The sequence below is a fragment of the Giraffa tippelskirchi genome, chromosome 7, assembly GCF_054371585.1.
Source record: "Giraffa tippelskirchi isolate mGirTip1 chromosome 7, T2T-mGirTip1v1.2.pri, whole genome shotgun sequence".
NCBI lineage: Eukaryota > Metazoa > Chordata > Mammalia > Artiodactyla > Giraffidae > Giraffa > Giraffa tippelskirchi.
The window spans coordinates 20,106,513-20,120,516 of record NC_137281.1 but is presented as its reverse complement, the minus strand read 5'-3'; the positions used below and the strand labels follow the sequence as shown (position 1 = coordinate 20,120,516).

Below are 14,004 nucleotides of genomic sequence, written 5' to 3'. Positions count from 1 at the left end.
GACAGGCGGGTCTCCTGGTGACTCCTCGAACTCCATAAGCTACCTAACCAAGCTCCTGAGTCCCAGCCAGGCATCTGCTGGCATCGCCAGGCCTCCAGCGGCATAGCCCCTTGCAGGTCAAGGGCAGGCACTGCCCAAGAAAATTATGAACTTCAAGGGACAACCACTATGTGGTCAGGAAACTCCCATCCTGACTCGAGGGCTCAGAAGGCCATCAAAGGGACACCATCTCAAGGACCCAAGCAGCAACTTGAACTCAAAGTCATCCATCTCTCGGAGGTCAAGTTCTGAACAAGACACTCCTCCAGCCACCTGCCCAGGTGAGGCATCTGCGAGGGGCTCCAGCAAGTCAGGTAGGTGATTTTTCTAATCTGAGTTATTTCTCTCTCTCTGTCTCTCTCTCACCAAAAGGCCTGAGTGGTGGCTGTGTCACACCTAGTGGGCTCCCACTGTACTAAGGGAGAAGGTGGACCTCACACAGCAGCGAGAGGCAGCCCCTGAGCCCCTGGGGACTGCCATGGGATGCTCAGCAATGCATCCTCTGTGCTGCCGTGCATGGGGCACTGAGGGCCAGAGTTTCTGATGTGCTGTGTCCTGAAAACGGTGTCCCAACTGAAAAAAAAAAAATGTGGCTTTCTTTCTTCTCAGGAATTCTAATATTCAAAGCCTTTTTTCCACCTGCTAATTTTAGAAGTCCTGCTATTCTTTGGGAGGAGAATGGTGTGAAAATCAAGCATAGTATCCAAAAATAAAAGAGTAGATCTGTTTCAGGGCGTGCAGCATATTTAACTGAAAAGCAACTCCAGATATGCCACTTTCTATCGAGTCTTTAATACGTTTTCCAATTTTTCCAGAATATTTTAGCTTCAGAAAAGGCAAGGATGAACTTCCTAATCTATGAATATTTTTGCGACTGAAACGGGCACCCAAAATTATTTCTGGATTGTGAGTGGGGATCTTTTCAGAATGTGATGCCAGGTGATCACTCAGGATGTGAGTCACTGGTGCGCTTCCCGGGGCTGCACAAGATGGATTACAAGTTTCCCTTCGGGACCTGGAGCACGTTCCCAGGTGAGTGAAGTGATACAGTGTTCTCTCTCAGTGGACCCTGAAGGTGGACTTCATGGCATGCTTTGCAAGTCTCCCATCTTAACTTAAAAAAAATAAATAAAACTTGTGATCTAAGGAATTCATTTGTTCTAGACCCACCGAAACTGTGGAGTGGCTTGTGGTCCAGTTTGCCTTCCACTCAGTTCTCAGGTCTCAGGCTCTCCTGAATGGCCCAGCATGACAACTAGGGGAGCTTAAAGGAAAGATACTGGAAGACTACCTGAAGACCCCAGCCCATGACTCCTCCAGCTAAGGAAGCCAGAGATTTGTGACAGAAAGTTAGAACTGTGTGTCAAGCCCTTCATGCAAACAATAAATATTACTTCTGCTCATAATCGGACTTTTCTCCAGCATCGTCTTTGAATGTTGAACCTTTTTCAATTAATTAAAAACTATGCACTGCAGAGTGCATATTTTATCAGCCCTCAGCTGCTTAAGTGTCTAGAAAAGACCAGGCAGTTTTTCTTTCTTTCTTTCTTTTTTTTTTTTTTCCAGGCAACCCAGAGCAAGTACTTGCAAGGGTCATATCTTTTTAATTATCTTTTCTCTCTTTGATTAATTATTCCGTCTGACAATAGCGTGTTTCTAATGCTATTCACCTGCCTTTGATGATTGACAACTTTTCTGTCTGATTCAGAGCAAACAGCTGCTGCCACAATCTCCTAGCAACCCGGGTGTGATGGATGAGCCCCCAAGATGGATGGCTGCAATAAATCATGTCTCCAGCCATAAAACTGAGAAAAGGGGATAAGAAGAAAAGCGAACAAAAAACAAAACAAGGTTTCTTCCCGTGAGTGCACTCAGTTCCTTACCAATTACACCTGAAATGGACTTTGCACCTCTTAATAGCAAAGTTTTTCTAATCAGTAAAAATGGGATGATGCCATTTGTATCAAAGGTGTTTACAATTGTTCCTGCAAATTGGCACTTGTACTCCAATTACCTCCAACACTGCCCAAGTGCAAGGGCAAAGGATCAAAGTTCTGCTTTCCTCCTTGAAGTCTCGGCAAGAAACAATATCATCTTTCTATAGTCAGATGTGATTCCAGACACCAACAAAGGATATATATCTGATTCCACCCGATTTTTGGCAGCAGCTGGACAACACCAAAAGTGACTCCTAAGTCAGCCTGTGCATAGTGTCGGGCTGCTAATAAAGTTATTTCAAAATAAACAGACACACACACACAAAGTTGCCTGGAGTTGGTGAGTGAATATACCACATTCTCATTTCTTTCCTATTCACAGGAAATGCAGGCTTTTTAACACCTCAGGAAAAAGTTTGTCCAAGCAGCAGCAAGATATGAACATTCAGCCCTTCCACAAATTCTCGATTCTCATTTCTTTAGATAAAAAACGACCCCGGTCTAACTTTCTGTCCCATCATTTTTTCAAATTAATGTCCACACGATAAGTCATACAAGAAGCCCTAAATTTAATTAGCAGACCCAAATAAAGTCACATATTTAATAGAATGCCTGACAATTACATTTGCTCTATTGGGGCTCTCCTGCTGGAGGAGTCGAGCAGGAAGGCCAGCACTTTCTGTTTCCTTTTTTCCACCGGGAAGCCGGCAGCAGGCCTCTAAAGCTGGACGGGGAATGGCTGCGTTATTGATGCTTCCCAGCAGCTGGGGGCCCGGGAGAGCCAGCCTGCGTCCCTAAGTCCTTCCAGTAGGTGGGGGTGTCCTGGAGCAGAGCTCAGGGTGCAAAAGAACCAGGAGGGATTAGCTGTCTGGGCCTGGAAACAGCTGTCCACATCAGTCCTGCGAGGAGGGGGGGGCGGGATCTGCAGGGGGCCTCCGGAGGGTGACCCAGTGCAGACACAAAAGCGGGGAGGCTGCTGGGAGCAGGGGTAGGGTTAGATCATTTTTTATCTGAAATATTCCTGGGACGTGGAAGTCTATGTTTCTTCATTCTCACACGGCTAACCAAGCCAACCGGTAATTTTTTTTTTTGAATAGTTATATTGTGCTAAGCTTTGTGGATATAGATTTTTTTTTTTCCAAGCATGTCACAGAGTTTAAAAAAAAAATCAGACAAGGGTCCTGGCTTCGGTAACTACGGCTCTGTTTATATTTTAATGTTTCGTACGTGACTGCCTCTGTCGGGGAAGAGAGAGGGAGAGAGGGAGAGAGAAAGAAGTTGCCTGTTAGTGTAAATCACAGATACTTCATTTTTCCCTGTGTCCTTGGAAATTATTCAAAATTAAACCATCCCTCCTTTACGGGAGGGGGGTGTCTTCTATACTGTAAATGGGAGGGACTGCATCTGGTCAGCAGCAATGATAACCCAAGGCCAATCGATGGAAACACACACACACACAGGCCCCTACCCGGCCCCGGCTCGTCCAACTCTCAAGTTACAGGTTTACACGGCAAGTCTAAATAATATTCAAAATGATAAATGGCACCCTAAGCCCGGCATCCACCATCAATCTTTTTTTAAGGAACATCCATCTTCAATAACGCATGTTTGAATCATGTGAAGCCAGGAGCCCTGAGATTCATTTATACCACCCCTCACAAGCCAGGGCGGCTGAATGATACCTGTCAGCTCTTCTTGCTCTTTTTTTCCCCCCCTGACTACTAAAGGGGGGGAAAAAAGAGAAAAGGAATGCGGGGGGCGGGGGGAGTCAGAAGAGCCTCAGAGGCTGAGCAGTGTGGTTTAGCAGATAATATTAAAGAACATAACCTCGGCGGTGCCTCTGCCAATCTCGTGCCTGCCACGCCACACACCCAGCCATCCATACGAAGCAGGTTCTCCTCCCCTCACCCCTGCGTCTCCTCCCTCCTCCCTCTCCCTTCACCAAATCAGCAGTGCTCTCTCTGCAAGCCAGCGGTACTGTGTACAGTGGGAGGACGAAGAGGCTGCATCCCAGGGACCAGGCTTCCCTCCCCTCCCCGTTGTCTGGCTGGGGCCCATATGATAAATGACATATGTCATTCTGTCAGGAGAGAAGGGTGGGTCAGTGATGTATGACTCCGCTGAAAAGGAAATCGACTCTTTGGCATGGCGCAGCTCTTCACCGGGATCTAGTTTCAGAACTCTGAAATGAATTCTCCGACGTTTCAAGTGCATACTTAGGGCAGGCTGATGGGAGGCCTGGGGAAATCACACTTTATCCTCCCCCTGCCCTTCGGATGGCAAGGGAAGGAAAAAAAAAAAAGCGGTTCTGCCACTGGATACCTGCAAAAGGCCACGCACGTGTCAAAGTCCCCAGCAGTCACACACCACGGGTTATTAAAAAATGTGACTTTGGGGAAAAAAAAAAAGGAAAAGAAATGAAGCGGAGTAAGGTTAGTCCTTTTATTTATTTATTTTTTTCATGGCAAAGGGCTGACACAAAAGCAAGATAAAAATTAGCATGTTTGAAGTAATCGTCCGCAGCTTGACATCTGCATAGTAAATTTTAAAGGAAAAAAATGTGTCAGACAGCCCAGAGCCGCTTCGCCCTCCCCCCTTTCATTAGCTCACTGCCAGGGTGGCACTGCTGAACCTCATTACGGCAAGAGGATTTATGAAGCTGAACCCAATGGCAAAGAAAAGGCATCTGTCAATAATTGTAGGGAGCTGCACTCACAGCTTTGAAATCTCATTAAGTATGCAGTTATCAGGCATAAAGATCAAAAACATTACTCAACTCCGACAGAATCTTATGGAGGAACATTAATTAGCAACAGGCCTACAGTACAAAAAAAAAAAAAAACACACAGACTTCCTCTCACACCTGCCCAACCCACAAACCTAAAGCAACACTCCCCCTCCCACCCGAAAAAAAATAATTCCCGGCATCTGAGGCTGATCAAGAACATGAAACAAGAGAGACACACACAGAAAGGAGAGAGGGAGGGAAGGGGTGGGCGGCGGGCAAGGAGGGAGGGGAGGGCGGGGGGGAAATTCGGTTGAGAAAGGCTTGGCGGTGAGGAGAGAAAAGGAAGAAGCTGTCAAACTTGAGAAGGATGTCAGCGCTGGCCCTGATTACAGGGGCCTATGGAGTTCTCAGACCTTTTATCATCCTCGCCATCAAAACCAGCCGGGAGTCACCGCAGGAGAGCTGATGGCTGGCCCACTGCAGCCCAGGTCCACGCTGGGACCCCAGACCCTGTCCTCGGCCCCTGCTCACCTTGGCAGGCCGGGATGCTAGGCCCGGTGCCCAGGAGACAGGCCCTGCCCGGCGGCCTTCTGCAGCACCCCCACTTCCCTGCCTGGTCTGCAGCCAGCCAGCCTGAGAAAGCCAGGGCCAGACCCGCTCCCCAGGCCTCGGGCACAGGCTAGGGAACCACTGCTGTCACTGAATCTCAACACCGTCCGCAAACACCTTTCTCTTCCTCCAGAGAAGAGGATCCACTTCTCACACATACGCTCCGGCTTATTTTGTTTCTGCGTATGCTGATTTACAGACTCAGTCCCTTACAACACACTGAAAAACAAAATATAAATGCAGAGAATTCACATTCAAGCCGTCAGGCCAACATCGGGGCAGGACACCTCTTGACCTTTGTAGCACGCAGGACAGAGCGCAGCTGATGATGGGGGTCAATGTCCCTGCTAGGGTGACTCCAGGTTATCCACAGGGGGAAAATTAAATAACAGGTTCCTCTCCCACCACATCCTCCACCTCCTGCCAGCTTTGATGGCAAAGAACAATTTGCTTATGTTTGGAAACATCCCACAAGAATTGTGTGCTCAGGGTCTCAGGCAAACTTATGTCATATGGTGGCTTGATCCAGGGTTGGTGCACGGATATGTGTGTGTGTGGTGGGGGGCGGGGGGGTAGGGGAGTGGAAACGTCAAAAGATCACATGTTTCGGTCCAACAGGCAACGTTGGCCAACTCTGTGGTGGGATGTGCAACAGTCAGGCACAGTCCTCAGATGCCCCATGAAAGGTGTATAACAGTAGTAGTAGTAATAATAATAAAGCATGTATAGTGTGCTAATTTCCCTTATTGCACTGTTACAGAAAGGTGGCTTTTTCTTGTTACCCATAAGCACATGCTCCTATATTCTCTGTCTATCTGTCTCTTTCTCTCTCTCTCTCTCTCTCTCTCTCTCATACACACACGGCACTTTCCATAATCCCACACCATGAGGATAAGAAAACCTATAGAACAACATCCCCTCTGATCTGAAATCTCTACTATCACTCTTCTCTGAGCTCTTCTTCCATTCCTACATTTCTTACTTCATTCCATAGGCCCGCCTAAGTGTTAACCTCTCACCTTTCCAGAAGTTAATGGTCACCTTTTCTTCATTAGCCACGTCTTTAAGGAAAGGGGAATTAAGATTCCTAGGCAACCAGCCTGGAGACCCCTTCAAGCCAAGGCCCATCCTCGCCAATCACTGACTTTCCTTTGGAATATCAGTGAACACATCTCAGATAAATTGTCACCTATGACCGAAAAGAGTTGAGAACACTCGTCTATAAACCAGACTTGACGAGAAGGAATTTTAGCAGGAGTGTTACAATAAGGTGTTTATATTTTTTATGTGCTTACCATATTACCTTTATTATGTGTAACATCAAAGTGATTATAGCAATTACATCTAACAGAATTAATTACAGAACTTCCCATCATCCTGGGATACATAATGCATTAGAGGTAAGGCAAAGAAAGAAAACATCTTGATTGTAGTAACTAACTATTGTTGGTGTGTATTTTCCCCGGCAGGAACGCCAAACCAACAGCAGCTTTCAGGACGATGGAGAGGGAGAGTTTTAATTGGAAAATGAGGTTTATTTTCTTTAAATTAAGTAACACTTTTGCCTAATAATATATTGGTGCTATTGGACATGTAAAATCAATTTCATTTTTTAAGTATAAATCTTTAAAAGGTGCTGGTTAATCCACCCAACCAATGTTACTACATAAAGGAGAAAGCACATGGGTGAAAGACTTACAAGTCTTTACGTATGCAAAATAAATTCACTCAAGGCTTCATTAATATTAATTTAAATTCAAAACCCATTTACATTAAATTGTTCATTAAAAATTGCCTATTTTATGCAACATGCATTTCTCAAAGAACTCAGGAAACTGAATACATAGGACTAGATTTAATGATGGGGATGGAAAATCAAAAGTAAATGAATTGGAGTCATTTCATGTATATTACCAAACAGCCCTTTACTCTCCAAGGGATGGGTTCCAGTTTGGGGGACAAACAGGCTTTCAGAGTAGTTTGCTTTCTGCTACTATAAACTTGCAAATGTGACCTTCTGGTCTACCCAAGAGAAAGATGAACACAAGAGACACTGGTGGAATGGAAGCCAGACTGAGGAAGGCAGCAGGTACCATTGAGAATCCCACCTGGACTCAGAGCATTGGGAGTTGGGCTTGCTCTGTAAAAAGGTACATGAATGAGCATTTGCTAGTACCCATCTTGGCTCAGAATTAGTAGTTTCTCTCTCCCCATTCACTCCGCCCCCTGCAATCCTTTATTCCCAAAGCAAGGGAATCAGGAAGATGATGACAAGGAGTTGGTAAGTTCCTTGCTTTGGCTCCCTCCCCCTAGAAGACAATCTGAACTTACACTGTTTCCCCAACAGCTGTTCTGGATGAAGAAAACACAGTCATAATTAATAACATGTGTCCTGACAGTATGAATTAATAATTTATCATTAAGCCCAAACAAATTTAAATTATTCTTCAAGAGCCACACCTTAGCACATTTGAGAAAATAAGGTAAGGAGAGGGTCAAAAAGTCCAGGTAACATGACCTTTAGAGAAATGCTCCCCCTGCCCCATATGTCTCTTGGGCCACTCTTGTTGAAATACTAAAATAATTTACAAAATTGAAAGTAATTAAGCCCAAGAATCTAAGTGCTGATCCAATCAAGTGTATGTGCTCAAAATGTCTTCTTTTTTAAATGGGGCTTATAAAATATTCAATATTTGGTCAAGGACACTATGTAATCTTTCTAATAAAGATTCCTAAATGTGGAGTATGACAGTTGTTCAGGCAAGTGGTCATAAGAAGATTATGTTCTATTACTGGTGTTTTTTCTCAGCTTCCAAAACTGTATAGCATCTTTCTAGTCACAAACAGTAACCTGAATTTTTACACCCATGTCTAACATCAATGTTTACAAATGTTGAAAAATTAGAGAAAGCTACCAAATCTATGTATCCATTCCTTACAATTCAGGTATAAGACTCCAGAAAGAAAGAAAAAAAAAAAACAACCATATTCATAGCCATTGTTTAGTAGGATTTGAAAATTAATTTAATGACTAACTGCAAATACTGGAAACTAGAATTAATCTGTCTGAATTTTTTTTTAAGGCTTACAGACATTTAAACGCATGTATCAGGACACTTTATCAACCTAACATAAAATTGTCACCTTATCTTATTATATGACTATTTTATGCATGTGTCAAAAGAATTTAAAAATGACTGCCTGTCTATTGAGTCTAATTACAAGTGAACATTATCTGTCTCGATGTACCAGTCCATATCATTGTTACCAAATACAATATATTGTATTCACCTTTCATTTTTTAACTTTAGACAGGGAAACCGCAATTTGGAACATAACTAGAACACACACACACACACACACACACTGAACACCTGAGAAGGTCCAGGGTGATAGCACCATTATGTTCTGTCCTGTTTCCCACACAGGCTGCAGGGTGAGGCTACAGGGATGTTACAAAACAGCTTCTCTGAAAGGCCTCCCAACCTGGGCTGGCTGCACACAAACACAGAAAGTAGACACACACCCTCCCTTTTTTTTTTTTTTTTTACTACAAGACTAAAGCTATTTTTATAGTTTGTCCAGTGATAGGCAGGAACAAAAATGGGCCAGCAGGAAAGCCTCACAAACTGCGCTCGGCATAACTGGCCTGTTCCTGTTATTAAACATGGCTGTGGGGCACCCGAACCAGGACTCCCATCCTCTCCCTGCTCCTTCCCTGCCTGCATCCACAGCCCTAGCCCCAGCCTGGCTCTGCCAGATGCCAGGAAAAAGGAAAGCACAGCCCTGTTCACCACCACCCTCCCCACCCCGAAAAGGGCCAGGCACTTCGCCCTCCAGAAGGTGATCCTTCCCCTTCCAGAATCCCAGAAGTGGAGGGTGGGGAAACAGGGGTTTTCATTCTGGGAACTCACCTGGGTTTCACAGCATTTCCCCTGGCCCTGAGCAGTCACCTTTCATTCTAATCACTTTACAAAACAATCTTTAGTAAAAAAAAAAGAGGGAAAATGCAGACTTGTGAGGCAATTTGGGGAATAACTGCTGATACATCAGTTATTGACTACCTGGCTCCCGCTGACGAGCGTGCTCAAGGCAAAACTGGGAACAAAATGACAACATCAACCGCTCACAATCAAGGGTGGCCCTGGAGAGCACTGAAGCTCTAACTGACAGTTGTCAAGATAATGGGGGCACAGCAGCCAATTCTGGAAGCTTCTCTCCCCTACGTGGATGTCCAGGGGAATGGCCTTGGCTCCTACCCTCTTTGTTTCTCTCCTTCAGCTTCTTAATTTCTCTTTTTCAAAATTTACATTGTTCCTTTCATTTTGTAGGAAAAGGGGGTAGGGAGAATCACAGAGTGACCAAAAACAGTCATTTTGTCACCTTGCTACCGGGTAGAATGTCTGTCCAAAGGAGAGATGTGTGGCAGGTTTTTGAGAGCAAATGAATTCCCAAAGCTGAGGCCGAAATGCCTTCCTGAATGATCCATGTGCTTCCAAGAGGAAAAACTCCTCTCCAGAGCTGCCTGATACGTGGACAAGACTTAGGAAGGTTAGGATGGTGGTACGTGGCCCTCACCAGGTGTGCCATCTTCTAGTTTGCCCATGTCTACCCACAAAGTAAAACCCCCAGGCCGTGCCACCACAAGCTCAACCTGTTCCTTGATGCCCGCAGTGATTTGTTACTCCAGCAGGTCCTAAGGGGTCCAAGCCACTTTGACAAAAGCCAAGACACTTGAAGGTTTACCTTTGCAATACAACTGCCTAAGAACTCCATGGACGGTTGTTCTCTTTCACCAAATAAGATTCAAAAGGTCAATGACAAGTTCTTGTTCGTTGGATTTTCTTTCGTTTTTTTTTTTTTTTTTTTGTGGCTGGGGGTGGTGGTGGGGGGCAGTTTAGGCAAGGGCTTATTAAGATTTTACACTTCCTTCCAGAGAATGAATAGGAAAGAATAAAACATGATCTGCTCTTAAGTAGTGCTCGAACTACTTTTCTGCTATTTTCAAAAAAAAAAATACTTACTGAAAAACAAACACTACACATAGGAGAGAGAGAAAATGATCATTTTGCCTGAAGGACACTGGCCTCTGTTGCCCCGCTGCTCTCTGAGCTTCTACGGGTAATGACATTTGCCCAGCACAAATGTATAGCCCTTTGAAATTACATGCCTGGAGAAAGGAAACTCCTGCCCAGGTTTCTCTTTGGCAGGTGAAGAAATTTCTCTCTTCCCTTTGAGAAAAGACACTCAGCCATGCATAATTTCTATCAAAAAGAGAAAATCCTAAAGTGCAGAAATACGTCTTTTCAGGGATTCTTGGAGCCTGCTTTGGCCTTCTGGAGAGCAGCACTACATTTGGCCTAGATGTAAAAACTGTGTGCACCTGTGTGCTACGTCTGCACACTCTCCCCAGCTCTCAGCCCTTTGTGGTTGTTATTCTACCCCAGACCATTAAAAGGGCCCTAATTCCTATGACATGATTATCCAGGTACCAAAGCCCATTTGTCACCTGCAGCAGAAAATTGAGTTAATGCACAACTAAAGGCAGCCAGGACTGTGTAATATCAACTTGATTACATCAAACTAGCTGCAAACCTAATTCTGCGGGATGACACTGCGTCGAGCTTGTCATCTCCAATCATTAAAGCTGTCAGGAATCCATCAGGTTTACAGCTAATTAGGTGAACACTAATGAAGCTGGCAAAACAACTTTTCTTTTTTTATGGCTGAGCGGACCTTTCAGTTTGGAGGGGGAAAAAAATTCTCCAGTCTTCTCAAGGTTGCTGGGACTGGATTTCCAGTTACCAATCAGCAGACATCTTTCTTTTTCCCACTCTCTCTCTCTATCAGTACAAAGCAATCAATTTGTCATCACTCCCAGTATGCCACAAAAGCAGGCATGAACCTTATAACTTGCAGCTGTGAGAACTGAAAAAGGAGAAAAAAAAGAAAAATGGGAAGTTTCTTGCCCATCCAAACAAACAAACAAACAAACAAACTCACACAGCACACAGACTGGCCTGTGCATACTTATCACCAGCCTGGATGTGGAAGGTTTTTTTTATTCCTCCACTCTCCTTAAATAAGTAGACCTTCAGACATTCCCCACCCCCTCCTCCACACGTCCATTAGGCAGAGGCATTCTGATAAAGTAAATCCAAAACCAGGGTATGGGAAAGAAAAAAAGCACTCACGCTGCCAACTTCTGATTGACCATTAAGCTATTGATGAATGTGCCTGTCAGGAGAGAGACAATTAAATCAAATATGAAACAAAGTCGTTTTGACGGGTCATTTTGATAGAGCAAAACCATTCTTCCAGCTCCTATTAGTCGTGCAGTCAAGTTTTTATATAATGAATATTTCTTAACTGACCTGAGATTTCCTGGCTGGCATTTTTAAAAGGTGCAAAAAGGTTAGTGAACAGGTTGCTTTAAAAGAAAATAAAACCAACAGCATACATCCTCCTCCTCCTCCTCTAATATTTTTAGCAGAAAGTTATCAAATAAGAATCTCAGATTGGCAAGGTGGAAGAGAAAAGATGAAGCAACGGCGGAGAGGGCTCTAAACCAAATGTAAAGATGTAATCACATATGGTTCATTTGATTGAGGCAGAGAGATACCTTCAAATGTGCATCCAAAAAGGAAAGAAAAAAATTTTCAAAGACTGGAAGCAGCCCAAGACACTCCTACTGTCCAACTTTGTAAAGGAGTCCTCCAAACTTTGAGAGTTTATTTTGAGTAGATAAGCTCATTGCTTGAGCTTGGAATTTAAAGTAGAAGATGGGATGGGCAAAAAAGCACCAGCCAGAAGGTGACTTGAGAGGTGGCACCCTCCCTACAACCACGACTGTGATTTTCAAACTTTCTAAATTTAGGTAACTCTGAGGACAGACAGCTAAATCGGCAACATATGCCCCAAACCAAGCCTGTTTTCTTCTACAATTTCCTTAGGACACTAACAGGACAGTACATTTCTGCGAGAAGAAAGAACAGCGTTCTCTCTCTGTGACCCTGTGTGAGAAGACTCAAGTTCAGAGTGCAGCCAGTGTGTGAGCTCCACTGGCAATGCCGGCTGAGGCCATGGAAATGACCATCACCATCATCCCCACTGCTACTACAGGCACTCACCGGCGGCACGGGTACAATGCCTTCATCCAAGAAGGGCGCCAGGCAAAGCCCTGACCCTTCTCCCTGTCCTCCCTTCTTCCACAAAAAGAAAAGAACAGAAAAGAAAGGAAGAGAAGAAAAAAAGAAATGAACCTCCACTTAACCCTCCCCTTCAGGCAGCGTCTGAACCTCTGCACATCTGAGTGTTACTCATATCAAAATACATCCCATCCATATGTGGTCCTCTCAGCAGTCCTCCCAAAATCCCAGAAGTTGCACTGACAGGGCCTGAGTGACGTCACAGAGCTTGGCCTCACTATTTCGAGTGATTTATTGATGTTTATTGGGAATGAATAGATCAAAGGCAGCAGCATGACGGGCGATCAATCAGTCATCAAATCAAGGGTGGCAAAGGGCCAGAAACCCTTCTTCCAAGCAACATGCCCCCAACTGACATTATTGCAAAATAATGTTATGTGTGTGGGTTTTGTTTTGCTTTCAATGATGCTTTTTCCAGAAAAGAAAAAAAGAAAAATCGGCTCAGTCTTAACAGGAGTTGACACTCCTGGAAAAAAAAAAAAGAAAAAAGCAAAAAAAGGAGCGGGGGGGGGCGCGGGGGGCGGCGAAGAAAGTACTCAGATACGTCCCAGAACTAAGTGCTAGGAGGAAATGAGGGTGGGAGAAGCAGTAGAAGGAGAAGGTGGGGGTGAGCGAAAACAAACCAGGGTAAAGAGAACGCCAGCATCTAACATCGACTTGACAGTCATCTGACAATACCCAGACCCTGTGCGCTCTGGTTTCCACCGCTGTGCCCGGTTTGGGCCCAATAAATGAAGAATCAATCGGATTAGCAGTAAGGTGGCCAAAGGGACCCGCTCGCTCACTCGTTCGCTCTCTTTCGCTCGGCCGACACCCGGCAGTCCTCCGCCGGGCGGCCGCGGGAGGACACAGAAGGTGTCCCGGGGAACTCAGGTGACCCCGCCCGCCCCCCACAGAAAGAGACAGAAGAGGGCTCCTTTCCACCCCGCTGGGCGGCCAGGCGGGGAGCAGAAGAGGCAGGGACTCAGCCCCGCTCAGTTCGCCTCGGGCGAGCGCGGTTCCCGAAGTGGGTGCGAGCGGGAAGGGGGGCGGGGGGCGGCGGCAGAGCGCAGCGGGGCGTCCGGGGGGCGCCGGTCCGCGAGGCGGGCGCACGCACCAGACAGGAGAGCGGTGAGCAAGCCCGGCGCCCCGGAGTTACTCTGCGTGGCCGGAGCGAGAGGGGCGAGGAGCGGGGCAAGGAGCGGGGTCGCCGCCGGCTGGAGACGCGGGGCGAGGAGAGGAAGAGGAGGCGGAGAAGAGGAGGAAGGGGAAGCGGCTCGTACCTGCTGCGCGCCGGGGCGCCTGCTGCTTCCTCCTCGGCATGATGCTCCTCCGGCGACTGCCACTGCCGCCGCCGCCGCCGCCGCCGCCGCCGCCGCTGCCGGGCTGAGAGGGAGGGAGGGAGGGAGGGGCGGCGGGCCCGCGGGGGGGCGAGGCGGGCCGGCTCTCAGCCTCCCCCCCGGAGAGCGGCCGCCCGCAGGATGCTGCTGCGCCCCGGCTCTCC

General features: G+C 46.2%; 1 protein-coding gene across 2 annotated transcripts in view; it reads right to left on the bottom strand.

The window, feature by feature from the left end:
• The window catches only part of TSHZ3 (teashirt zinc finger homeobox 3), a 69,022-nt gene extending 55,018 nt beyond the window's left edge, over positions 1 to 14,004 (bottom strand). The window contains exon 1 of one of the 2 annotated variants that reach the window (XM_081505845.1): positions 13,784 to 14,004. Coding sequence is in view for 1 of the 2 variants with exons in the window: in XM_081505843.1 (XP_081361969.1) it covers positions 13,784 to 13,823 (40 nt within the window). In the remaining variant the exon portion in view is untranslated. The remainder of the gene's footprint in view (positions 1 to 13,783) is intronic. The other variant, XM_081505843.1, reaches the window with a different exon arrangement.